At 42.8% G+C, this 25,415-nt stretch overlaps 2 protein-coding genes across 20 annotated transcripts in view; both read right to left on the reverse strand.

The window, feature by feature from the left end:
• The window catches only part of ARHGEF9 (Cdc42 guanine nucleotide exchange factor 9), a 167,241-nt gene that overhangs the window by 107,381 nt on the left and 34,445 nt on the right, over positions 1 to 25,415 (reverse strand). For 3 of the 19 annotated variants that reach the window (XM_057301175.1, XM_034950118.4, XM_055106747.3), the window contains exon 1: positions 12,879 to 12,941. The exons of 5 other annotated variants lie outside the window; for them this stretch is intronic. In XM_057301175.1, coding sequence (XP_057157158.1) covers positions 12,879 to 12,926 — 48 coding nt within the window. In that variant the 5' untranslated portion in view covers positions 12,927 to 12,941. Of the gene's footprint in view, positions 1 to 1,083; positions 1,100 to 12,026; positions 12,178 to 12,641; positions 12,781 to 12,878; positions 13,098 to 13,554; positions 13,576 to 25,415 lie in introns of those variants that run through there. 11 more of the 19 variants (XM_057301176.1, XM_055106744.1, XM_055106746.1 and 8 more) reach the window with 10 other exon arrangements.
• On the reverse strand, positions 12,206 to 12,385 carry LOC129395408 (uncharacterized). Its single transcript, XM_055106748.1, has one exon. It carries the CDS (start codon positions 12,383 to 12,385, stop codon positions 12,206 to 12,208), a length of 180 nt encoding a protein of 59 aa, XP_054962723.1.

Below are 25,415 nucleotides of genomic sequence, written 5' to 3' on the forward strand. Positions count from 1 at the left end.
CACTGAAGGAACGAGCTCAATGCTTGGGTTCCTCTCACTGTTACCCAGTCACTTCTCAGCTGAAGTACTATGGACAAACTCTGCTTGCTCCCCCCAACACCACAAAGAATCAGTGTGTAGATATGTGCACGTGGATTAGCACCTGCAGATGTCTCATCCCAGCTAGGCCCCCTCTAACCCTCAGCAAGCTATTGGTTGTCTCCCTATTCTTGTCATTCCACACTCATTTTCCCAGTGGCCTGAACCAACTGGAGTAAAAGGAATGACATACAATCTCCACCAAAGCCCAGGCAAAATGACATGTAGTTTATCCAAATCATTCTTCCCCATCCTTTGGGATGACCATAGAAACTGGTAATGGTAAAGAGCCTGCTTTTAGGATCAAGGCCCAGTCTTTAAGAACATGGCCAGATAAACCCACAAAGAGAAAGCGTCCAAACTAAGTAGGTCACCAAAGACTACAGAATCTGGGGCCACTTTTCTTCATTTTGAAAGGCCTCTCATGTGTCCCTGGACAATATGATATCCAGATGAATTTATTGTAGATCCAGTAGATGCACCAAAATACCAATTAATGGTTCAATGCCAACCTATCCAATTATCCAGTAGCATATGCCTACTTCTTTCTTCTATCTTGATTAACTTTTGTAAAAATGCTTAGAGCCAGGTGTGGTGGCTCACTCCTGTAATCCCAGCATTTTGGGAGGCTGAGGTGGGTGGATCACTTGAGGTCAGGAATTCAAGACTAGCCTGGCCACCATGGCAAAACCCCGTCTCTACTAGAAATACAAAAATTAGCTGGGCATGGTGGCGTGCAGGAGAATTGCTTGAACCTGGGAGGCGGAGGTTGCAGTGAGCTGAGATTGTACCACTGCACTCCAGCCTGGGAGACAGAGCAAGACTCCATCTCAAAAAATAAACAAACAAACAACAACAACAAAATACTTAGACAGAAGCAAACTACAGAGGGAATCTTAATAAATGGCTTGCCTAGAGACACTTGGTACTGGTGAGTTGATAATACCTAACCCTATATATTATGTTCTTCCTAGCACACCACTGACTTTAAGATGCAGTACTGACCTGAGTCAATCAAAGCAATTCTCTGAGCTTCAATTTCCTTAGCCATAAAATTGGGAAAATAATCTTGGCTTTGGCCACCTAATAGTGTAATGGAGAAAAGAACATGTGTCAGGAGCAGAAGACTATACAATAGTCTTTATCTTCTTGTCCTGCCCCCAGATCAGTGAGATGTTTCCAAACAAAATAATGCGAGTATAAGTGAAGAGTGTTGATTTGTTCTACACAGCTCATTGGGCAAGAACCTGCAATTTCTAAAACAGTTTTTGATCATATCATGAAAACCCAGTAATCCATCACAAATCCTAGCCAAGGATCTAGGGGCCAAGAATTGTTTTTTAATTGCCATGTGCCTACGTGGTTTATGGCTTGATGGACTTAAGAAGGTGCTAAATAAAAACACAATTAATTTTGGCTTTCTTCCAAGTTCCTCTTTTAACTTTGCAGGAGATGAGGAGAGACAAAGTTAGTCTGCTCTTCATAGCAGCAAGTGTGTGACTGCATGGGAAATGGAGCTTGGGATAAATAAAAGAAAGCTTATTTAAAAACAACAACAACAACAAAAATCAGAAAACAAAACAGCTTTCCACCAAGCACCCAAGACATGGGCCAGGTCACAGGGCCTTTCTTCTTCCAAGGGAGAGAAGTAAAAAGAGTCCTCCAAAAATGACAGACAGAAATGAGGGACAGAGACAATGGGATTTGTTCAAGGTCACACAGCAACTGACTTCACATTTGCACCTCCTTTTTACTCATGTGTACATCTTCCATTCAACCAAATCTTTATAGAGGGCTTACTGAGTGTCAGGCCTCCACTGGGGCAGTCACCCACAGTTCTGCCTGAACTGAAAAATAACAAACTCCTAGTTCTGTGACACTTTGCTTTCCATCACACCACACAGGTTTCCCAAACAACCCTTGAAAGACCACAGTGGCTTGCACATCTTGTAGGTCCAGGAATTCACATCCTTGCATGGCAATGTTCTAATTCCAGCACTACTACAGATGTACTACATTTCCTTGGGCAAGTCCTTTTCTTCTCTGGACCTAGTTCCCCAGCTTCCACAATGAGGAGATTAGAATCAGGACAGCTCCAGCACCTATTTTTCTAGAAAATATAGCTGTCTGCAGTGACTTTAAGTGGCACTGTAACTTCCAGAGCTGAAGCCCAGAAGGCCAGGCTAGAAGCAGCTATGTGACAATAAGTCTTTGAACATTCTTTTTCTCACCTGTGAAATGGAGATAATCTCTGCCCTACCCAATTCATAGGGCCACAGAGAAAATCAAGTGAGACGATGTACAAAATCCACTGAAAAGTGTAAGACTGTTCAAGAGGAGTAGTTAAGAATCAAGTGAGTACCCACTAGCCCCAGTTGCTTTCCTCTTAATCCAAGTAGAGTGTAAGTCTTCCCATGCAGTTCAGTCTAAATTTACAAGACATGAACTTCAGCTGGTTGCATGCTCCAAAGGAAATTAATAAATCCCTCAACTCCCTTTGGGTCCTAAGCACAAAGCAATCTCATCATTTTGCTTTTGTTCTGAGCCCTCCTGCCATGCAGGGCTTATCAGAGCCCCTCCTAGAGATGCCTAGCTCCTCCTCTGCCTCTATCCCAATGCCAAGGCACCTACTCCCCAGCCTTCTTGCCATCCTGCACAATTCACAGAGGGAGGAGGGAGAGAGTGGGTGGAGGAGAGGCTGTGGGAGGTTCAGCTAAAAGTAGCTACTGCCTTTAGGCACCACACTCTGAGGGGGTGGGGGGTGGGCTCTTAGCACATCCTTCCTGCAGCCAGCTGGGCACGGAGGTACATGGCTTTCCTTTCTCTAATGAAGGCAGGCAGGCGGAGAAATCAGCTGCCAAAGCCATTCCCAGAGCTGGCTATGGATGTGCAGTGCTGGCCTCCTCTGGGCCCTGAGGGTAGATGGCCACTCACAGGGCTGCATCTACTGCTCTGCCTCAGGAGAGCTAATGTGGCCTTCAGGAGACTCTGTGTTCCCCTCATCCCCATCCTACTCCCTGGAACTCCAAGGACTACTAACAGGCCTGCTCCCTCTCCAGGAGGTTATATAAAGCTCTTGTTCTCCCAGCCTCTCGTCAGCTTGCTTTCTCCAACCAAACCTGAAAGAGCATTCAGGTCTCTGATCCAGCCAAGGGAGCATACAGCCAGAAACCTATAGGGGAGGTAGCAAGTTACAGCAGGCAAGAGCCCTATCTAAAGAATCAGAATCCCAGAACCATCACTGCAACCTTGGACCCATCCCTTTCCCCTCCTGTGCCTTAGTTTTCTCACTTGTAAAAAAAGGAGTGGGGGCAGTGTGTCGTACTAGGCACTTTAATATCTGCCCCTAAGTGATTCTCTGTAAATCCTGGCCACTTAAATGAAATACCCACCCCCATCACACAACTCCATCCAAGGATGCTCTATCTCCCCAAGCACTATGGCTGGGCTTGGCAGAGCCATCTCCACTCTTCTAATTCCAGTTCCCCTAGTGACCAAAATCTGCATACGCAAGGTGGTTCCCTGGAACTTTAGACTCTGTCCTCCATACCTGTCCCATGCCCATTTCAACCAGACCAGCTGTGCTTTTTCCTGTTTTATATAGAAGCTTCTGGCTAACATTCCATTTGAGAACATAGTTCTTCTACTGAAACCATTCTCATTTTAGTGACGTGGAAACTGACGCCTAGGTGGGAAGGGCCTTGATCAAGATCTGGCAGCAAGGTAGGTACAGAGCCAGGGCTTAATCCTAGGGCTCCTAAGGCCTTTTCTTGTTTTTTCTCCTACTGCAAGTCTGCCTTCCCTGTGCTATCCTTCTGCCATGCATGTACAACTTTCCTTCTTCTCTGCTACCAACACTCAACCTTGGTGCTCAAAGATCAATGGCCAATTCCCATCAGGGGCCTGGAACTAGCACATAAGAGTGATAAGGGCAAGAGAAAAACTGGCCTGAACACATCCCTCTCTAAACCATTTTTCTTCCTCCACATTGCCCCTTTTGCTCCTTTCTTCAAAGCTTCCTCCTGAATACTGCTCTATGTCAGTAAAACCCCTTTAATTCTCAGAGTCATGACTGCATCCTGACCACAGAGTCCACATGCAGGCTATACCAGAAGCACTGCAGGATGTGGTATCAAGACGCCTAGGTTCTAGGCCACTAGAACTACCACTACCACTAGTCACTACCACTACCTGTTTGACACTGAGTAAGCTGCTTAATCTCTATGAGCCTCACTTTCTTAACTACTTTTAGGTTTGAGGAAGAAGCCCATGAAATACATAGGAAACCTTATTTGTTGAAATTCTTATTAATAGAAGTAGTATTATTAACCAAGTGAATGGCTACTTAAAATACTGCAGGAAGGGGCTCTGAGCTGTCAAAGCAATCCATCTTTTTCAGACCTATGAGACTGGTATTATATCTATGAGAGGCAATTCTCAATTATCCATGACATATCTCTTTAATAAACAGAATCCCAAACTGGCATACCCTAGCTACTCAATTCACTGTACCACTTCCTTCCCTGTTTGGCAGCCAATGCGTGTTCATACAGTCTCCTTTCCTGCTTGGCGGCCAGTGTGTGCTCAAAGAATACAACCTAAGTTCACTTGTTCTAAAAGAAACCTAAGCCAAGTATAATTAAGAAGGCAAAACTGCTATCCTTAAAACCACTCTGTGTATTCTAAACCTGCTAAAATGGATTTCTGGATTACCTGCTAGATTTAAATAATATCTGTACTTGTGTTGATCATTAATATTAATCACAAAATAAGCACATATTGTTGGAGCTAGAAGAAATCTTTGAAGTCATCAAATCCACCTATCCTTATTTTGCTGATTAAGAAAACCAAATTTCAGAGGAGAGAAGTAATTTGCCTGAGGTCACTAGCAAATGAGCAGAATCTTCCCCATCATTACAGCAAATGTGTAGGAACTGACTTTTTTTTTATTCCTGAAGTGTTCAAACCATCTCACAGCTGATTATTTTAAATACAATTAGGTCTCCAGACTACTCATTCCCTAGGGTTGATTCCTCCTTTTTAGAGTGAGCACAAGCCCCTGGGACTTATCGAGGCTCCCACAGTCCTAGAATAAAATTTCACCATCTGTGAAGCTTGCCTAGTCACATGTGTGATAAGTCAGACAGGCTGAGCTAACATTTCCTATGAAGCATTCCATAGCAGTCATTCTCACCCCTGGCTGAACATTCCCATCACCTCAGGGAACTCTTAGAAAAAGACTGATGCCAGGAAACCACTATGATCAACTCAATCAGATCTCTCCCAAAGATTCTAGGAATTGTTGTTACTCTTAATATTCCAGGTGATTCCGATGTGCAGCCAGTGCTGAGAACCACTGGGTTAATGGAAACAATTAAGCAAAACAACAAGAGAAACATACACAAAGAATTTCCAGAACTCTTTGAGCACAAAATATATTCTGTTTTAAAGCTAAATCCATTATGTCCTGCTTTTTCAAAGAGGAGAAAGTAATACACAGAAACTACAGTTGTAGTACTGACCCTCAGCCAAGTTCTGAACCCAGTTTAGAAACATTTGCATTGTAGGCACAGAAAGAAAACAAGAAGCTCTGGAGCCTGCAACCAGATTTACCATGAGTAAGAGGCCAAGTAACTTATACTCCTTTTTCTGATGGGGCTATCAGTTTGGCAGATGCTTGCTATGAACCTAGCATATCTTGATGCCCACAAAGCATACAACAAATCTATCGTGCTATGTTATTCACATTAACACCCTGGTAGGATAAATGCTGGCACAGCCAGGTGCAGTCTGCACTGGTTGACCAGATACATACAAAAATTAACAAGTCCCAACTCCAAGAGGGGCTCTGGTGAGGTGATAGAAGAGCTAGCATTAATCATATCATAGTAAACATTTCTTTGAATCAACGACTCGAATGCCATTTATTTGGTGTTCAAATAATGCAACACTAGAAGAGGCTGCTAACCTGTTGTGTGACATGAAGAAAAAAAATAAAAACCTCCCAAAGGCTAGAACAATAGTCCAAACAAACAAATAGAATTTAACTGATGCAGTGCTAGAAGGGACTGCTAATTTGTAGCACAGCATGAAGAAAAAATTTTAAAATCCACAGAAAGCTAGAATAATGGACCAACATATCAAGATAAAATGTAGCAAGTTTGGTTCAAAAAACCCTGAAGTGGCCAACTTCACAAGAGAGTAGAGGACTGGACTAGACAGTAAATGGTTTGGACCTACATGCTCAAAAGGCTAACTCTTAACCCTGGCTGCACATTTGAATCACCTTAGGGAACTTTAAATTAAAAAAAAAATAAATAAAGCTCCCTGGGATCTAGCCCATGAAAATTAAATCAGAATCTCTCAGGTAGGGGACCTGGCATGGGTATTTAAAAAAAAGCTTCCCAAGTGATCTGAATGTTCAGTGAGGGTTGAGAATCAGTAGAAGGCTGCATTATTAGACATTTCACAGACAAAACAAAGTTCTTTTGCACTTGATCTCAGTCAGGTGGCACCTAGAGTAGCATGAACAGTTCTAGGCAGCAGATTTTTAAAGAAATATAGAAAAATAAGTGTGCTTCAAAGAGAAGAACAATTGTATTAAAACTACAGTTCCTTGAAAACATTCTGTATTTTAGGCTTCAGCAATTCACACTGGCCTTTCACCTTGAAGATCCCAAATAGTGAGTTTTCATAAAACTAAACAGAACTCTTTGATGCATATTCAAGGCAAAAAGGCATTTTATAGAATGAAAATTCTGAGCAAAAGTGCTATACAAATGAAAGTTATTAAAAATGTGAGTAGCTGAGGAAGCTAGTATGACTTCAGGGATGACTCCCAAATCTCCCTTCTTTCTTTTGTTTCCTTTTCTTTCTTTTTTTTGGGGACGGACTCTCGCTCTGTCACCCAGGCTGGAGTGCAGTGGCATGATCTCGGCTCACTGCATCCTCCGCCTCCTGGGTTCAAGTGACTCTCCTGCCTCAGCCTCCCAAGTAGCTGGACTACAGGCGCGTGCTACCACGCCCGGCTAATTTTTGTATTTTTAGTAGAGACAGGGTTTCACCATGTTGGCCAGGCTGGTCTCGAAATCCTGACCTCAGGTGATCCACCAGCCTCAGCCTCCCAAAGTGCTGGGATTACAGGCGTGAGCCACCACGTCAGGTCCTCCCTCCCTACATTCAACATCACACTAGTTAGGAATGACCAACTCTGACTCTCCTCTCTATTTGAAAGGCAGACCCACTCCCATCCCAACAATCTTGCTGACCTTTACTTTCCTCATCTGTAACACTGGGAATTACAATCATCTCTACCCACTTCACAAGGCTGATGTGATGCTCAAGTTAGAAAGGATGTGAAATTCCTTCATAAACGCTATAGGCCCATGCACTGATAAGGAGTTATTAGTATTGTCATTACTGGACTGCTTCCTGAGCCTTCTCTCCCCTCTATGTTCTTCCCCTTCTAGTTTTTCCTCTTTGTACTTTGGTGCTAGAGCAAAGTACAATAAACTAAATACTCTATGGAGCTAGATCCACCTAAGACAGAAGGAGACACTCTGAGCAGATACTGGAGAAGCTAAACTTTCATCAAGGATTCTTGGAAAGCCAGAGACTCAGTTGGCCTAGAACAAGTTGCAGAGCTGGAAATAAGAGCTAGAGTGTCCAAGATTCCCCTCCTCCATCCCATTTCTTGGGGCAAAGCCACTGGAGCAAGATCCAGATGCCTTGTAGGAGGTCTTCTGAGGAGGCAGTTATTTCGGGAGAAAAGGCTCAATTCTTATATCCCTGCCCAGAGCAAGCACTCTGCAGGTCAAGGGACCAGAAACTGAGATGGCAGACAAAGGCTAAAGAGGAAGACATGCTTTGTTACCATCCTTCAAACCACCAGACTGTGCCCTCTGGTTGCTCTCAATCTGGGCCTTACCTCAACGGCAGAAGAGCACCTCACCTACAGCCTTGTTGGGATCTTTCAGCTCCCTAGTAGCTGAATCACACACACACCGGTGGGTGAGAGCCTCTGAGCCAGGGTCCAAGCCCTGTTTACCAGCTCCATTATCAAACTTGCTCTTTCAACTTGTCCAGCCTCCCCCGTCAGAAACTACTACACCAAAACCACAGAAAGAAAAATTCCCAAATTCTATAAAGCTAGGCTGATCAGGATTCCCCAAGCCACAGACAAAATTGGGGCACACTGCACAAGCACACTGCAGGTTCTGACAGATGGAGGCTGTCTCAATGGAAGAAGAATGCTGTTCAGTTTGTTCCCACCAAGATATCACTTCACCCCCTCCCTGATGCAGCCAAAAGTTAGGGTGAAAAAAATTGTTTTTTCAGGACCGGCAGAGCTTCTGGCACTAAAGCTAGGCAGTAAAATGGCACAGTTAATCTTAAGGAGATGGGACTGACTAGAAAGGAATTTGAAACCAGGAGTTTTCTAATAAATAATCTCATAGCTGGACGAGGCTAGGCTCTACATGTCTGCTGTGGACATGTTTCCGAGGCATTTGCAGGAAATTGGGATTCTGTTCTTTCTTTGTTCCCTCCCCAAAAGCATCTCTCCAAGTCCCGCTAGGCTCTAGTCCCATTTTTCTAGAGTTATTGGTGCCTGGGCCTTTAAAGGGTGGGCTCTGGAGCTCAGTGGGTGCTCAGTGATACAGGGGTTGCTAGGATACCAGTAGAGGGCATTTTCTTTAATTCTTTGATGGGGATCCAGGAGCCAAAATCCCTAAGCTGGGATTTTGCCCCTCCTACATGGCAAAAGCTTATCCTCTACTCAAAGGGGCCAGAGAGGAGGGAAGGGAATGGAGGAGCTTTATTGGGAAAAGTTGGGACAAATCAGAGAGGAAAAGTCCTCTTCTCTTTTTTACTTCTCACCCATTTACAGTGGGGAGGTGGGAGGAGGAGGTGGTGTCAGGGGTGGGAAGAAAGGAAGAAGGAGAAAGATTAAGAGAGAAGGCAGAGGAGGAAGGAAAAAAGAAGACAAGTCAAAATGCATAGGGTTCCGCTTCTCTGGGCTGCATTTCTCATTTTCTCCCACTCTTTTCTCTTTTTGCTAGAGAAAAATATCCTCACAAGTCTGAAGCAGAAATGCCAAACCTTTAGGATTCACACAAGTAAAAAGTCACACTGCTACCTTTTGTTCTCTACTCTCAAATTCCCTTCTGGTTGCTAGATGGTGGCCTGCCATCTGGCTAGCAACATCCCTTTATTTGCCTGGAGACAATTTTAAAAGCGCTAACCCATTTCAACAGCTAAATTACTAATGGAAGGGCTCATTCAAGACACCTCCTTAGCCTGAGGGGTTTTAGGTGGTGAAAAGAGGAATGGCATGGGTGATACCCATCCATCCCAGCATTTGTGAAATCCTTATAGGTCCTAGCACAAGGAGGCTATTCAGAACCGTGGAACTCAATACTGTCTTTCTTCATTCCTACCACCACACCCCGCATCCACACTCAGGAGTGTGCTCCCCCCCACACACCCCCATGAACATACTGCCACACACCCTACACACACACATACATTCCCAGAGGCTTTCTGCCAAAGGTCTGTCAGGCTCACAGAGGAGAAGGCATTTCGTGACACTATTTAAGTCATAAACCTAGATCAAAGACTAGTCTCAGAGACCCCTTCTCCCCTTGGGGGAAAAAAAAGTCAAAAAGCATTCCCTTATTGCTGTCCCAGTTTCCTTCCCAAATAACTAGGCAAAAAAAAACCCTTCGCTTAAACTTGTTATCCAGGCTGTAGTACCAGATATCCTTCCCCTCCTCCCATCACCCTTTGATTAACATTTTCTTTTCCTTTTCACTTGTCTTTCCAGCTCATCCCCCCCACCCCCCACAACTTCAAGTGTCTAGGGGTCATAAAATCATAAAATGCAAGAACTTGGAAGTCACCTAGTGGAGCCATCAAAAAATGCCAATGTTACTGGGAATCCCAAACCCACCGAGGAGGAAAAAAATTGTCCAAGGTCAAACAGCTGCTGAATGGAAAAAACAAAAAACAAAACAAAACAAAACAAAAAAAACAGGTCTGCAGCTGCCCAGCATAGAGCCATTCCCCACTCTCCAACACTGTATCAAAACAAAGTGCCCAGAAAAGATATAAGCTTACTTTAAATAATACAATGAAGCTAAGGGGGGGAAAAAACTCACTAAATTATCTTTGCAAAGAAATAGGTTCTCAGTTCCATCCAGGGGGTCTCCACAAACGGACCAAAGAGTAATTAATAAGAACCAATGCCAGCAAACCTCCCAGATCATGTTTACACCATGGTACTAATCTCACAAAAACCTCAGCTTCTCACCCACACCAAGTCAAGGATAGCATGCTTTGAGGCCCAAAACACCCTCTGACGCCATTAAATAATACTCTCTGGGTCCTGTGGCCAAGACAATTTCAAAGGCCCCCTTCACAGCCCCTCTCCTTTCATAACCATTTCCAAAGAGACTGAACAACCGGACATGGAACTTGACAGCATAATGCCAGCAGATTTGCACATCAGACATGAACAGCCACCCACATGGGTGGAGGGGGAGCATGTGTGTAGATGTGTATGTGCCCTGATTCACTGCTATAATACATGAGCCATAAATGGCATTATTTCAAGCCAGGTAAGCAATGGAATGGGGAAAGCCTGCCTACATTAACAGGGGAGAAAGAAAATCAAAACGCAAAAAAACAAGTATTATACAGACTGGCATGAGACATTTTTTTTTCCTGGCTCTGCCAAGAGCTTTCTCAGAGGAAACAGAAATATAAAAATAATAGCAATAGCAATAACAACAGAAACCACCACCACCATCTGATACAGACAAGCAGTCATATCTCAAACTGGAATGTTGCTTCCAGCTCATGTTTTCCATGCTCTCATCCCTTTCCTTCTAGACGTTTTTGGGTTTTGGTGGTCAAATTTAGCACCAAAATTGATAACTCTTAATTTAGCACATTACAGACTTTCAGTTTGTTATGGGAATGTTTCAATTACAGAGACCTCTGATCTTAAAGTAACAAACAGGGGAGCAAACAATAGCATCACCACTTTATCATCAGCCTTATCAAGTTACATTTAAAATGTAGTTCAAGAACATCATTGCAAACGAGATTATCCCAAAGGACCCATATCCAAATACTATTATTCCCAAGGTGGATAAAGAGCTGGTTTTTCTTTCTTGTGGTTTTTTTTTTTTTTTTTTTTTTTGATGAGACAAACAAAATCCCCAAACTCAAATCCAGGGGTACAATCTTCGGGAAAGGGAGCCCAAATAGCTCCTGTCAAAGTCCTCTCTTGCCAGTTCAAAAAATCAGAGAATGCTTTCACATACTATTTCATGATTCCAAGGAAATTGACATTTTAAATATCTTAAAGCTTTAAGGTTCAAGAAGTGTTTTAAATGTGGCTTCTTTCAAAATTGAAAATTGTGAACCCTGGAGAGCAAATTGAGATTCAAAGGACACAGTCACCAACTGCCAGCACAACACACCCGTGTCACTTCCCAAATTCTTGCTTCTCCTTAGACACTAAAGAAGCATTTTCCCTAAATCCATTCCTTGCATCGATTATTTTCCCTCTAAATATCCACTGCAAAGACTCTCTTTCCTATGATGTCAAATATTCATCATGCTCTTCCACAAACCCTTTTCCCCTCAAACAAACCCAAATGCACTCCTGATGGCAAGAGAGAAATTTTGACTAAAATTCCCTGATGGAGTTTAAAGGTAGTCTTCAAGGAAATGAGTTAAGACACCACAGACAGCAAAGCCACTGTTTAAGGACGCAGAGCTTGCTCCATGAACGCCACATAGATTAAAAATGCACACACGCATGCATACTTAAATAGAAAGCATTTCTTCATCAACAATTTCACTCAAGCAATAGGCAACTATACGCGCAGGCATTCTTAAAAGACAAGACACGACAAAAGATTTAGGGAGAGATAATATACCAACGTCATACATATCACAGCGAGGCCATGTTGAAGCTCAAAACGTTTTCCCCCCTGAGTAAGAAAGCTTGTTCTTTCTCTCTCTTTCCCTGTCTCTGTCTGTGATTTTTTTTTTCTCGGTGGCTCTCGGGATGAAATCAAAGCGAGAGTTCGCGACAGCTCAGGTGGCTGGACTCCATTCAGCGCGTTCCCAGGAAAAACATGAGTATGACATTGACAAGCAGGAGGACTACAATCACGGCAAAAACGACTACAGTTTGCACATCCAGGGTCATGGTGCAATGCAGAACACTGTAGTGTTCCAGGTGGGGGGCCGGCAGATTGGGAGATGTCAGTCTCTGTTCTGTCAGACTGTCCATACAGCCACCATGCTAGAAAGGAGAGGAGGAAGTAGGGTGGTTAGAGAAGGGCTGGGTTTGGCGCCCGAGTTTAGTCGGGGGAGGGGAGGGGGATGGGGACGGGGTGCTTGGTTCCCCCCTTCTCAGGATTGGGCTGATCTTTTGTCCCTAGCTGAGAAATCTTAGCTTGCGCTGAAGTCGGCAGAGTCCAGCATTCTCTCTCGGGCGCCACGGGAAAGGCAAAATCCTAGCTTTCAAAGGGAAAGGCGGGGGGAACCTGTGAGTGGTTCTCCGGCGCCTGCTCAGTCTGTCCGGGCGTGCGTCCGTCCGCCTGCCTGGCTACCGGTCAGTCTCAGTCTCCCCTACTCCCTTTACTTCGCTCGTTTTCCTAAGCTTGTTCGCTCTCTTCGCTGGGCTCCCGGCTGCCAGACACTCGTTCGATCCCTGCCTTGCTGGCCCTATCCCTCTTCTCTCCCCATCCCCCGCTCAGCCCATAGGCTGCCTTTTTATTCACCGAGCGACTGCGGGCGCTTGCGTGAGGCGCGGCCAGAGCCACTGACATACCCGCCGACCAATAACAGATGCCGCAGTAGCACGTTCGCTGCCCAGGGGCGGGACTTGCGCTGGCGTGCTAGCCGCGACCGCCAATCAGAGCCTCAAGGCTCCCAAGCAAGCTCGCTCTCCCCAGACCGGCGAGAGTCACCAGCCACCAGTTCTGGTTTGGGGGTGGGGAGCTTCTTGGGGGCGGATAGAGGGGGTATATAAGGAGATGGGGAGGAAAAGGACTGGGAAAGAGGGAGGGAAGGGACCCAATAGGATGCAGGGGGAGGAGATCACGTGAAGAGGGAGAAAAAGAAGAAAAGACGAGGAGGAAGGAGAAGAGAGGGAAGATAATGAAGAAAGAGAATTGTGGGGAAAGGCAGAAAAAAGGATGGGGAGGAGAAAGAAGGAATGGGGGAAAAACGGATAGGTAGCTGTGGAGAATGCATGTGCCTAGCAGCCACTTTGTTTGGAGCCTGGGCCAAGGAGGAAGCAAAGGTGCTTTTGGCCACTGCCTAAGAATTTACAGGCAACCCACAATTAGCTATAAAAAGCCAACAAACCAGTATTGTGGACAGAATCACAGGGACACACGACAGAATTTCCAAAATCCAATTCTATTTGGCTTTCCCTGATACCACTGCCCTTACCTGGTCAGATTTCCTTTCTTGATTATAGTTTCTTCAGACTAGGACAGTTAGCTTGCAATTTTCCAGCATTCTGGGTACTATGAAGGGAAGCCAGCATAGGGTTAAACATTCGCCATGGAAAATCCTCTACAGAACTTGCAATCTGCTTCTAATGATTGCCCTGCTCTGTGACCTGGTATCTAGAGCTAAGGAGGGAAAAGCCATGGAGTGGAGACCAGAAGGTTTCAAATTTACTCTCAGCCCTACCTCAAACTTGCTGTATGACTTTTGGGCAATTCCCTTTTCCTCTCAGGGGTCTGTCTTCTGTCTCCCTCCTGTCAATGAGGACTTAGACTTATCTGAGAATTCAGTTAAACTTCAGAACACTCACCTCAGAAAAAAACAATTTCAGTGGTTCCCTGGGCCTTCAAACCAAGGATTCCCTTATACAGGAGATCTCTCAGAGCCTTTTTGCTCTTATATTATAGGATTATATGACTGAACAGATAGGTATATACCTAAGAAAAATGAAAACATGCCAACACAAAAACTTATACATGAATGCTTATAACAGCATTATTCACAATAGCCAGAAGATGGAAACAATTCAAATGTCCAACAACTGATGAATGGGTAAACAAAATGTGGTATATACATACAATGAAGTATTATTTAACCATAAAAAGGAATGAACTACTGATACATGCTACAACATAGATGAGCTTTGAAAACATGCTAAGTGAAAGACGTGAGAAAAAGGCTTTTGTATGATTCCATTTATAGAAAATGTTCATATAGTTAGCATAAATACTGTTTCATGATGCTTTTGTTTCAGTTATATATAAATATAAATGTACTGGCCTGTAATGTGAAATGTGTTTCTTATAGCAAGTAATAGTCAAAACGGTTTGAAAACTACTCTTCTAGATTATGTTGAGACAGATACTGGTGATCAGGACAGTACCATAATATAAACAACTAGTCTTTCTCCTAGTCTTTGAAAGTTCAGTCTTATCCTGTCTCTATTTCCTCATTATCTTTTGACCCCTCAACCCACTGCATCCTGGCTTTACCCTCATTGTCCTATAGAAAACTGAAACCTCTTGTGAATAGGAAAAAAAACAACCAACTTGTTACTAAATCTCATGGCCAACTTTCAATCTTTACCTTTCGTAACTTTTCTCCCATTTGACTCCACTGAGGCCTTCCTCAATCCTGAAATGCTCCTTTTCCTTGGGAACACCATCCACATGACCTGTATGTTTATGCTGTCTTCACTTCCTGCATGGGTTCTTCTTCATCCAGTCATTAATGCCATGATTTCTGAGTTCTTCTGATTGCAGTCCCCTTTTCTTCTCATTCTGCATTTGCACTGAATGGGCTCATCTACTTCCAAGGCTTGAACTACCATCTACATTGCACATTGATGCACCTCCTTTCAACAAAATTACACCACCACTGGGAAACAAAACAGACATAGGACCTTGCTTGCACGTAAGCAGAGAGCTGCTGATGACTCCAAGGTAGCTCTCCTGGACCCCAGAATGAAAGTTCTACTGCTTTCTGGATATCTCCTCCTTAGTATCTCACAAGCATATCAAACTTAAAAAGTCCCAAATTGAAGTCATCTCCTCCCACTCTTGCTGGTTTCCTTCTTCCCCTGAGTCCTTTGTCTCCTGGGAATGGCAGTCACACACTGAACTTGCCAGAAACCAAGAAAATATCTACAAGTTTTTTCTCTCCCTCACCTCACTGGTGGCCAACAAGTCTTTTAGTTCTGTTGATCCTCTTCCTCCTTAATCTCTCTCATTTGTCCCTTTCTCTCTTCCTGCTGTCACTACTTTTAATCAGTTCCTCATCATCTCTGATCCATCACAATTCATTACCAGTTATCTTATGCTGCTCTCCCTCCCCAATTAAGCCTCTACTCTTCTGCCCAAATTCTTTCCTCAAAAGCAGTTTTGCTCTTGTCAATCTTGGGTAGATACTCTGGATTGGTTTTTAAGGATCCACTCCTTCTAGCCTGCCTTCCTATATTGCTGAAAAGCTAAAAACCAAAAAAACTACAACAACAATAAACTGGCATTTCCAAGATTCCTTTGCAGCCAGCGTTCTGGATATGACATAGTGATGCCAATCATATGCACATGCACAGTATTTAGAAGGAGGTGGTTGGTGAGCCAGAAGTCATGTCTCTGTTGCTTCTGTTGGAAAGCACAATGGTGAAAGTGTTGGGGTTTTTTTGTGTGTGTTACCGTAGGTTCCAGTGTCTAGCCATTGGCTTTATGCATTCTGAGAGCCAGAGAATGGGACTTTTTTTTTTTTTTGTCACTGAGGATCTGGTAGGCATAGTGATACTCTAGCCAACAGATGGTTAGAGCTGTGGCAGCTTCCTCATTCCTAAATTGCAGACAAGGCAGCATGCTCCTAGAGCCCCTGACGCCTCATCTTCCTGCTTGTCAGAGAGAGCAGCTACCCTGACACTGTTCTTGGAGGCATAGCCTAAAGCTTGCCCCTCCAGCCCTCCCACCAATTTTGTAAGCACTTTATTTTCTATATTAAAACTCCTTCTGCTGAAAAGAACTACAGTGGTTTATTTTTGCAGCTGAAACCTGACTTATATAATGCCTCTGTTCAAAGGCCTTCAATAGCTCCTCGGCGCATTTAAGGCAAATTCTGTAGTGTGGCATAAAATGTCCTGCCAATCTGATGTCCTTCGGCCTCTGTATCCTCAGCTCTTACCAGTGCCCTCTCATTCTCTGTTATCTAGCTACATAGAACCTACAGTAGTTCTCATAACTCATGAGGTTCTCTTGCCTCAGGGCCTATATAAACTGCTGCTTTATTTTTCCAGCTCCCCATCTCAAAGCTCAGCTGAGGTGCCACCACCTCCAGAAGGCTTTCTCTAATGTTCTCTTCCTCAACAATATTCTGAATGATAGTCCTCTCCCATAGGATCCTACGTTTAGCCCTCTTGAAACATTTATTAAACTGTATTGTATTTTTTTCTTGTTTGTATCCTTTACTGGACTGTGAAGCTAGGAGGGCAGAGACCACGACTGTCTTGTTCACTGCTTTCTCCCTTTGTGCCCAGCGCAGTGTCTGACACTTAGCAGGTGCTTCATAACAAACACCTATTGGATGCATGAATGTCTCCTTCATCCACTGGTCTCCACTCAAAGACTCATATCTTCCAACCACAGAAGGCAGGACCTGATGGAACCACAGAGAAAAATCTAAGCCCTTATATTCCAGGTTCACAGAGAAGGGAAGCAACTTGTCTAAGATTATACAGCTAATTGCTGGCAGAGTGGGAACCAAAGCCCTTGTATCTTAAGTCTCAAAAGTACTTTTGAGAGATTTCAGACCCTGGAACACGGTATTTGATACCAGCCCTGTCCATGTGTGGGTAGCTTTCTGAGTTATGTGACCAATCAACTTTGCTCACAATTTTTTTTAATGGAGTCCTCTACATTTGGAGTAGCAATACCCCTCCCGAGATCTATCCCTTCTTGCTGACAAGTCTCAAGGAATTAGATAATCTCTTGGTCTAGCACAACTCCAGTTCCATCCTGCCATCCCTTCTGCAACATCCCCACTAATTGGTTATCCAGTCTCAGCTCCAACACCTATAATGATGGGGCAGTTCCTCCCTCCCAAGACAGCCCCTTCATCTTTGGGACAATCTCAGATGGTAGAAAGTTCTTCCATCTCTTTGAGCCAGATGTTGTCACTACTTCTACCACAGCCAGGGCTGAGGAGCTAATCACTCCATGAGAGGGTCTGGGATAATAATGCCCTCAAATTCACACTAGTTCTCAGATCTGAAAGGCAGTTCAATAGATTATGATAATGATGGTTAACACTTACAAACTGCTTACTCTGTGTCAGGCACTGTTTGAAGCCCTGTACATACATAAACTCTTTTAATCCTCACAACAACTCTATGAGGTAGGTACTATTATTGTCCTTATTTTATAGATGAGGAAACTGAGGCAGAATGAAGTTTGCCTAAGGTCACATGGCTAGTAAGATATGGAGCGCAGATGTAAACTCAAATTGTCTAGCTCTAGAGTCTGCTATTAAACACTATTCTATATAAATGCCAATAAGTGACACATGTCCCATCTTTCAATAACATCTGACATGATGTCTCCTAGGTCACAGGGATAAACTGTTTCAGTGTCTTGATCTGGGCCTCAGTGGCCTACCTCCCAAACCCAAGATCCCTAGTTCTCAAACCTTTTCCTTCTGTCAGGGAAAAAAAAAAAATTCCTGGTTGTCCTTTGCTTCTCATGTTTTGCATAGCTCCCAAAGACCCACTTCTGCCAGGAAGCACTCCCAGGCAAAGTTCCATTTTTTTTTGTCCCGATCTCCACTGCTGCTCACTTCCCATCCAACCCCTACCCTAGCTTCCTCATAGTCCCTCATGCTTGCTACAGTCTACAGATACTGAATCCTGTCTGTTTATTGTCTTAGCTACTGATACGACTAGATGCTCTTGCATGTTCATGGGTATCATCTCTATTTAAGACAGGCTGCCCCCTAAGGACAAAAACTCCTGTTTAGTTCAATTATTCAGCACAGAAATCACTACTCCTCCAAAATCAGTTCAATTCAATACGCCCTTATTCTGACAGCTAAGGGATACAGAGTGGATCTCAGGGATTTTACAGTTTAGTGGGAGAGCTAATCAGTGATGCACATAATTTCAATGTCATACAGTAAGTATCCCAAGCACAATCAGGTGATGAATAAAGTTGTTGATGATTACAGAACAAATAAATAATTTTATGTTCAAAAGGGAAAAAGAGATCATCTCCTCCCAACCTCCCTGTGTAGGTATCCTCTCTATAGTACATGAAAGGTGAGGGGGAGGAGGAGAAGGAAACACCTACTCACCTACTTTGGGCCCACATGGTGCTAGGCCTTTTAACATATTATTTTACTTAATTATCCCTAGAAGTTTGAGAAGAAGAAATTGTCATCATTATTTTAAAAGAGTAACTATACCTGAGAGTGTTTACATCATTTGCCCATAACCATACAAGTTTGAGGAAGCAGTAGCAGGATTTGAATTGAGATCTCTTTCCAAAGCCACTCTTCCAAAGCAGTTTGTAAGTGTTAACTATCATTATCATAATCTATTGAACTGCCTTTCAGACCTGAGAACTAGTGTGAATTTGAGGGCATTATTATCCCAGACCCTCTCATGGAGTGATTAGCTCCTCAGCCCTGGCTTTCCAAAGCCACAAATCACCCATGGTCATTTGTGCAGGTTACTGCCTGAGACCAAGGGTATGCCTGCCACACCTTTGGCAAGGCTGTTGAAGATTTAAAACTACCAATGCTTTTAAAAATCTACCACTAAAAATAAGTCAGCCGTTTGAGCTTTTGGGAAGACAAGAGACTTGTTTGAGGTCACACAGCTACCACGAAGCAGAGGCTGGACTTACATCTGCCTAAAATATTACATATTTTTATTGTTTATTGATTTATTGTCTCCTCTATAAAATGTAAGCTCCATGAAAGCACATTGCTTTGTTCATATCTGTATCCTCAGCACCTAAAATAGTGCTTAGCACTCAATAAATATATTTTTAATGACTGAATAACTAAATTAATGAATGAATGAGTGAATGAAGAGCAAGGCATAGCCCTGAGGACTCGCAATGTAAAATGTAAAGGAAGTCTTGTTATGGAAAGTATTCTCTGCTACAGCCTGAGAATACCAATCTTCACCCTTCTCCCACCCCAAGGGCCTTCATTAGTAAGTACTCCTCCAAAAGGTACTATAAAGATTACAGTTTGAGAATTTCAAGATCTCTTTAGTTTTCTGTTCTCCGATGACATAGTTGCCACCCTAAACCACCACCCAGAAACTTTTCCCTCAAGAAAAACTGCCTATACCACCCTCCTGTGGCTAATGACTGAATAAATACCTGAGTAAATACCCAGGAAACAGCAGTTTCCTTCTGTTCCTTCACATGAATCTATTTTGGGCCTATTTCACATTTATTTTAGGCCTCTTTCAGTTCTATTTCAAGCAAGCTAGTAGGCCAGACCATCTGGCTCTACTCAGGGTAGAGAGAGAACTGGTTGGAAAAGAGCAGCAAAGGTCTAAAAGCCCCTTTAGAGGAAGTACAATGGTTTTCTGTCAAGCTCAGGATCTTTCTGGGGCAGCTAAAGTCAATCATGCATCAGTTCAAGACTGTGGTGGGGAGTGAACATTTCTCTCAGTATCAGAACCCAGTGTTTAGTTGTAGAGCCTAATCTCCTGGATAATTCCACTCCTGAGCCTCATAACTCATTCAGTCAGCTAAGCCCCTCTGACCTCCATGTCCAGGTGTATTTGTTTACAAGCTTTATTTGAACTGCAAGCCATTGGACATTTGGGACACTAATCACTCATCATCAAATTAAGCATGGAGCTTTGCTTATAAGAGGTACTCTACAAGAATCACATAGATAAGCAGGTAGGTGGGCAGGTAGGTAGCCAGGATATGGTAATATGTTGAAATTGCAAAACAAGAAAGGAGGTAAGTATAGCTGGGGAGTTTGTAAGAGGCTAGATTATATGTTGGAGGGAGACTAAGGAATTCACTTTGAGGAGCTGTATTTTCTGTAGAAGGCCAAGATAGTCTAGCAATGAGACTCTAAGTGAAGATGTTAAGAAAGGGCTGGACATCCCCAAATATTGGTAAAGAAGAGAAGAGTGCAGGACACATAAATAGATGGGGGCTTATAGAAATTCATGAGGGCCTAGCTAAGACTACTGAAGCTCTCTGTGGACTGATAGGGAGAGATTTTGAAGATATGCAATGTGGAAAAAGCAAGATGCAGAATACTGTTGACCCTTGAACAACACAGGTTTGAACTGCACAGGTCCACTTATACCAGGACTTTTTTCAATAAAAGTTAATACCAAGTATACCTGCCTCTCCTGCCTCCCATTCTACCTCCTTAACTTCGTCTGCCTCTGCTATCCCTGAGACATCAAGACCAACCCCTCCTCTTCCTTCTCCTCTTAAGCCCACTCAATGTGAAAACATTGAGAATGAAGATCTTTGTGGTGATCTACTTCCACATAATGAATAGTAAATATATTTTCACTTTCTTAGGATTTTATTGATAACATTTTATTTTCTCTAGCTACTTTATTGTAATAATACAGTATATAAAACATATACAAAATATGTGTCAATCAACTGTGTTTGTTATAGATAAGGCTTCCAGTCAACAGTAGGCTATTAGTAGTTAAGTTTTTAGGGAGTGAAAAGTTACACGTTGATTTTCAACTGCATGGAGGGTGGGATTTGGGGCCCCTAATCCCCATGTTGTTAAAGGGTCAAATTTAGTATTATGATGTGTGATCTTTTAGGTAAAGAAGAGGGGAAAAATATATTTGGATTTGCTTATATCTGCATAAAGAAACTCTGGAAGGATACATAGAAAGCCATTAAGTTTGTGATCTCTGATGGGTAGATAGAGAGACAGACTGTACACATTTTTATAGTTTGATTTTTTAGCATATAAATATATTATGTATTAATATATTAAATTTAAAAATGTTAAATCCATTATGTGATCTTAATAAGTTCTCTCTCTCTCTCTCTCTTTCCCCACCCCCTCCCTCCACCCCGTGCTTCAGTTTATCAAGCTAGGAAGATCCTAAGAGTTAGAAGTAGTATATAGCCTAATGGCTAAGAATACAGGCTCTAGAACCAGCCTACTGAGATCCAACCTTAGTTCTTCCAGTTGCTAGTTGTGAGAACTTGAACAACTTATTTAATGTCATCGAGCCTCACTTTACTCATCTTTAAATCAGGGAGAATGGTATAATGTCATGATACTCATGCTGCCCCTCATTTCGAGCAAACTCCTGACTCTCAGTCACCTAGTTTCCTCATTTGCAAAACAGGGGTAGGTTTTCATGAGGATTTAATGAGTGAAAAGCTATAAAGTACTTAGAACAATGTCCAGCACATAGTAATGCTCAGTAAATGACAATAAATACTATTATTTGAGGGTGTGATTATATGTGCCTAGCTTTAGGCAAATCATAACCTCTCTGAGCCTCAGTTTCCTCATCTATAAATAGAAGACATAATACCTGTCAAAGAGATGATGAGATCATGGATTTGAAAGTACTCTATGGAATGAAAAATTCAGTTAGTATGTCAAAAATTGTCATAGTTCAACTTACAGAATGGAAGAACATTGTTGCAATGAATCCATCTGACAAAGGTCTAATATCCAGAATCTACAAGGAACTTAAACAAATTTACAAGGAAAAAACTAACAACCTCATTAAAAAGTGGGCAAAGGACATGAACAGACACTTCTCAAAAGAAGACATTCATGTGACCAACAAACATAAGAAAAAAGCTCAACAATACTGATCATTACAGAAATGCAAATCAAAACCACAATGACATACCATCTCATCGCCATTCTGACTGGCAATTATTAAAAAGTCAAGAAACAACAGATACTGGCAAGGATGTGGAGAAAAAGGAATGCTTTTACACTGTTGGTGGGAATGTAAATTAGATCAACAAGGGTGGAAGACACTGTGGCAATTCCTCAAAGATACAGAAGCAGAAATACCACTTAATGCAGCAATCCCATTACTGGGTATATACCCAAAGGAATATAAATCATTCTCTTATAAAGATATATGCACGTGTATGTTCACTGCAGCACTACTCACAATCACAAAGACATGGAATCAACCCAAATGCCCATCAATGATAGGCCGGATAAAGAAAATGTAGTACATATACACCATGAGATACTATGCAGAATTAAGAAGGAATGAGATCATGTCCTTTGCAGGGACATGGATGGAGCTGGAAGCCATTATCCTCAGCAAACTAATGCAGAAGCAGAAAACCAAACACTGCATGTTTTCCCTTATAAGTGGGAGCTGAATGATGAGAACACATGGTGGGGGAACAACACACAATGGGGCTTGTTGGTGGGGCTGGGGGAGGGAGAGGATCAGGGAGAATAGCTAATGGATGCTGGGCTTAATACCTGGGTGATGGGTTGATCTGTGCAACAAACCACCATGGCACATGTTTACCTATGTAACAAAGCTGCACATCCTGCACGTGTACCCTGGAATTTAAAAGTTGAAGAAAAATAAAACAACACAAAAGAATTGTCATAGTAGAAAAAGGTGAGGTACTAAATGAAGATCTCACGTATTCAAGGCTCCCCCTTCCCACCCCCAGCATTCCAAATGAGATTGTATCAGAGGGGCAAGTGGAGGTCTTTAAAGGCCATGAGTCATTTGTGTATTAAGTTTCTGGAAATGAGTCCCAGTTCCCACCTCCCAAAAGCAGAGTGGACAAAATGAGCTGCACATCAGTGGTTGCCAGTCTATCATGAGATGCCACGTGTTTCCATGTAACTGTTCCTATTTCTAGGAGATGCTGGGGCTCAGTGCTGCCCCTGCTCCCCTCAGCTGCTTCTCAGAAAGGAAAGGAAGTAGCACCAGTTCCAAAGGCTCACTCTCACCACTCCACACATACACCCAGTTAAAAAGGATAAAAAAAATTTAAAAAAAACCCTCGCTTAAGCAGGAGCACCAACTCTCTAGATCTTAGCAACCTTAGCAACCAGCCCTTACAATCTTATTTTATGACATAGAAAGTTGTTTCATAAGCATTATCTGATTTGTACCTCACAAAAGCCCAAGGAGACTGGAAAGGGATAGTGGTGGGGGTGGGGTGGTTCATCATTCCCATTTTCCAGAAGGGAAAGACTGTTTCTGAGGAAGCAAATGAGTTGCCACTGCTCTTACTGCTTCATGGAAGAGTGGAAAGAACAAAGGATTAACAGCCAGAAGACCCAGTTCCGGGAAAAGTGTTTTAGAATCTGTACAGTTCTACACATTTGGGATTTTTAAAAATTGTCATGCTAGAGTGAAGCCTAGAACCTGAGTTTCCCATCCTCCCGGCCAGAATTCTTGAAGCTTTACTATACTGTTAATGGAGAAGGGAAGAGCAAATAAGGAACTAGAAAAAATTATCGCCCAAGAATAACTGCACCTTACATGTAAACGGAAATTCACAGCTTCCTAAATACTGGGCTTTTTATCACATATCAACCTCATGACAACCTTGTGAGGGAAATGCAGCAGGAAATAGGAACCTAAAATTTTAACCACCCACATACATATTTCTTATCCCTCTTCCCTGCTGTATTTTTTCTCCTTAGCATGTAAAACTACCATATTACATATTTAGTCATTTACTTAGCATATAACTTCCCTTCTAGAATATATGTTCCCTGAAGACAGAATTTTGGTCTGTTTTGTAAACCATCTGTTTTGTCTGTTTTGTACACACATCTAGTGCCTAAAACAGTGCCTGCTACATAACAGATGCTCAATAGTACTGAATGACTGAATGAATGTGTGTGTATGCACACTGAGAGGAGGAAATGGAGGGAGGGAGAAAGGCCCCATTTGTGTGTGAATAAACTGATATCCAGAGGAGTTAGGTAATTTTTCTAGGAATGACTTCTGAAGTGTTTTGTTTCAGCCTATTCCCCTCACCCTACTGCTTGGCTGGTTCAGTGGCATCTTACCTGGGCCAAAAGAAATGTTTGCTACCAATGCCTCTGTCCTCTCTCAGGGCCAGCTCCAGGCTTGATGGCTACAGGTTGCCTGAGGTTCACGGTAACAGAGTGCCTGTTATGTCTACAAAATGCATTCTGTCAGGCATCACTGCCTTTACATACCCCAATGTATGCACCTCACAAACACTCAAAGGACTTCTCTGAGTTTTCATCCTCTCTGGAATGTACAATGGTGAAAGAAGAAAGGGCAAAAGTCATTTGAGTCTTCTCAGCGTATGAACTGAGTGTCCCTCTCCTCCATGCCCTACCTGCATTTTCCTCACTAAAGAACTGTGCCCCTCTAGCTCCCATCTTGTGTCTCTGCATGTGCGTGCCTAACCTCAGCTGAGCCATCCAAGACCCCTGATCACCAACCCTAGTCCCCCACGCGGCCCCTCATCCACTCCGACAAGATGAAAGAAACAATCATGGGCCAGGAAAACCCACCAAACTGCAGGAAAGGAACTGCTCACAGAAAGAAGGAGGTGGTTCATAAAACAGCCACAGCAGATGATTAAAAACTTCAGTTCTCCTTAAAGAAGTTAGAGGTAAACACTGTCTCTGGTATTGAAGAGGTGAATATGTTTACAAACCAAGGAACAGTGATCCACTTTAACAACCCTAAAGTTTAGGCATCTCTAGCAGTGAACACTTTCACCATTACAGGCCATGCTGTGACAAAGCAGCTGACAGAAATGCCATGCAGCATCTTAAACCAGCTTGGTGCAGTTTGGCTAGTTTAAGGAGACTGGCTGAAGCTCTGCCTAAACAATACGTGGATGGAAAGCACCACTTGCTACTGGAGAGGATGACGATGATGAAGTTCCAGATCTTGTAGAAAATTTTGATGAGGCTTCCAAGAATGAGGCAAACTGAATTGAGTCAACTTCTGAAGAAGATAAAACTTGAAGAAGTTACTGGGAGCTGCTATTTTATATTATGACTGCTTTTAAAAAATTTTTGTTTATGGATCTGATAAAATCTAGTTCTGTAATATTTTTAAGCCCAAGCCCCTTGGACACTGCAGCTGTTTTCACTTTTTGCTTATAAACAATTCACCCTTTGCAGCTAATTAAGATGAAGAAGCCTGGGAATAAAGTTTGAGACAAAGGTTAATAAAGTTCTTTAGTTAAAAAAAGAAGAATTGTGCTGACCTCATAAGATTGTTGAGAAGATTGTATTAGATACACATGCAAAAACATTTAGAACAGTGCCTGGCACAAAATAAACGCTGGCTTGGGAAAGGTAAGCTA

The sequence above is a fragment of the Pan paniscus genome, chromosome X (genome assembly GCF_029289425.2).
Source record: "Pan paniscus chromosome X, NHGRI_mPanPan1-v2.0_pri, whole genome shotgun sequence".
In the NCBI taxonomy this organism is placed as follows: Eukaryota; Metazoa; Chordata; class Mammalia; order Primates; family Hominidae; genus Pan; species Pan paniscus.

Excerpts from the sequence above, each read along its gene's own strand:
- LOC129395408 (XM_055106748.1), bottom strand. The coding sequence starts at position 12,385 with ATGGACAGTCTGACAGAACAGAGACTGACATCTCCCAATCTGCCGGCC.